Raw genomic sequence first — 2244 nt, 5'->3', positions numbered from 1 at the left:
AACATGTAGCGTACGTTCATCGCTCATTCTCTTTCTCTCGCTGTTCGCAGTGTTCATCCAACTTGACATTTCTCTTTGTAGAACATTCTACGTCATTCCTCGAACATTCTGGCTATTTCTCGTTGTTCGCTTCGCGTTGCCGCAGTATTCGCCACAAAGGATTTAAATGTTTTTAAACACCGAAATTGAGAGAATGTTGTCTGGTGGCGTCATGCGGCAAATGGGTATTTCAAGACATCAAAGTGCCCACACACAAAAACTTGCAATCATATTGCTCGTCAAAATGACAGTTGGTAGGCCATCGGTGCTTGCTTGTGGAGTTCTGCGGCCATGGTAATATTCTTCTTTTTATTAAGTAACCACCCTGTGTTTTTCTAAAAGCGCTTTCCTTACATTTCCGAATGTCATTGTTTGACATGTAGCAAATAGCTGCTAACTTCACTTCAGACATGGCACTTCCTGGTTCTTTTCGTCATCGTTTCCAAGAGAAAAAGGTGAGCATTTGTAAAATGTCGGCGACTACTTCAGTTGGCACGTGGAAGATGTAGCTAAAGTAAAAAAATGTATTGGAAGTATATTCCCGAGTGAGGTGTAATATCAGCTGAAGCCTGAAATACTGCTGGTAACTAGATTATTAATATATTATCACACGTGTTTGGCACGTTCGTTCCCGTGTCAATTGAAGACGAAATTTAGATTCAATGATGATCGAATAAACGGAAGAGTTCTTGAAGACTACTATTCATCACCCAAGACTGATAAATATTTAAACTTGCTTTATATTTCAAACTAAGTACATATCTAATATGTATTGATATATTTGTATTCATTTTTTTTAGACTTGAGATGGCCACCACATCACCGCATCTTAACTGGTTGATTATCCGCAACAACAACGCTTTCCTGTTGAAGAAGCGCGATGTGAAGAAACCTTTCAGTACGGTAAGATCCTTCATTTACTAACGCATTAATATGTTATTTAAATTAACTTTTTCGTTAAATTTGTTGATTAAATAGAAATGTACGTTAGAAGTTTATCTAAAAAATTGTCTACTCTTTTAGGAGGCAAGCAATTTAACCAATGTAAGCTCATTCCGCTACAGTGGATTGGTTCACAAGAAAACCGTTGGTGTTGTACCCGCTGCCGACAAGAAGGGATTTTCGGTTGTTCTAAAGAAGGGCAAGAACGCTCAGCGTCCCGCTAAGAGCACCGTTCGTGTTTCGTTTAAGGCCGGGCCCAGAAGGGCACTGAAAAAGTTGAAGAATCTTTTGACCGGTGCTAAGTACCGCAAAGATCTAACTCAGGTACGTTTGAGTCAGTATTAATAATTGTATTGAATATTTTATGTGATGAGACCATAGTTTTTGCTACTCACCAAGATCGCAGAATTAATTGTGTTGATAAACGATACTGATTGTTATAACCTCATAAGCTTATCGAATATTCCTATAAGCGATATATTTAAAAATTGTCTTGTTTCAGGCTGCCCTCCGTCGTGCATCTGCTGTGCTCGCATCGCAGAAAACAGCTCCCGTTAAAAGTGCAAAGAAAGCTGAAAAAATTTAAAAAATTCGCACCTGAACCTTGAATTTTAGTTAAAAATGGCAAATAAAACGTGAAAGATATAATTAAATGTATCAGTTTTTCAAAAGTATGGCTACAAAACACTGCAGTTTTTTTGGTGTCATAAATACAGCGTGTTGTAAATTTTTTTTTTAATTATTTTACATTAATTCAATTTTGTAAGGACTATACAAAATATATACAAAGTACGTATACCAAATTAAAAGGAATCAAATTTCTTATTAAATAAGCTCGAAATTTTCAAAATCCATCAATTTGTTTTAAGAGATCGAAATGCTGACGGCTTTTTGCATTTTTGTTCTTTAAATTGGTTAATTAAAATAAATAGAAGTCGATATTATTCTTAATATATGTAATATGTACATATGCATATATGAATGTGTGTGCGGTATGAATGTTACCCAGCGGCGCAAATGCATATTACGTAATCGAATACTCCTTCAAAACTTCGAAGGCGGTATATCGGAATGAATGGATTACAACCCAGATTACTTTGCCATAGGCATGGCCGCTTTGTGGTTAGCGTCCTTTACACACTGGTTTTGTCTGTAATCGGAAAGTATGATGTGACCGAATACTCTTCGGGCGTTCATTACAATACGTCTTCGTTTGTAAATTGTAATGTGCATTGTAAGTAGACTGCCTACAATAAGCATTAC

General features: G+C 36.5%; 1 protein-coding gene across 1 annotated transcript; it reads left to right on the top strand.

Moving 5' to 3' along the window:
- Positions 1-405: 405 nt before the first annotated feature.
- Positions 406-1693, top strand: RpL28 (ribosomal protein L28). The gene is made up of 4 exons (XM_017629516.1): positions 406-494; positions 840-942; positions 1063-1305; positions 1484-1693. The coding sequence occupies exons 2-4, from the start codon at positions 847-849 to the stop codon at positions 1565-1567; spliced, it is 423 nt and encodes a 140-aa protein (XP_017485005.1). The 5' UTR covers positions 406-494; positions 840-846; the 3' UTR covers positions 1568-1693.
- The last annotated feature ends 551 nt before the right edge of the window (positions 1694-2244 follow it).

This window comes from Rhagoletis zephyria, unplaced genomic scaffold (assembly GCF_001687245.7).
Source record: "Rhagoletis zephyria isolate East Lansing unplaced genomic scaffold, Rhagoletis_zephyria_1.1 Rzeph_scaffold_06855, whole genome shotgun sequence".
Classification (NCBI taxonomy): domain Eukaryota; kingdom Metazoa; phylum Arthropoda; class Insecta; order Diptera; family Tephritidae; genus Rhagoletis; species Rhagoletis zephyria.
Note: the sequence above shows the minus strand (reverse complement) of the source record. Positions and strands in the feature narration are given on the sequence as shown.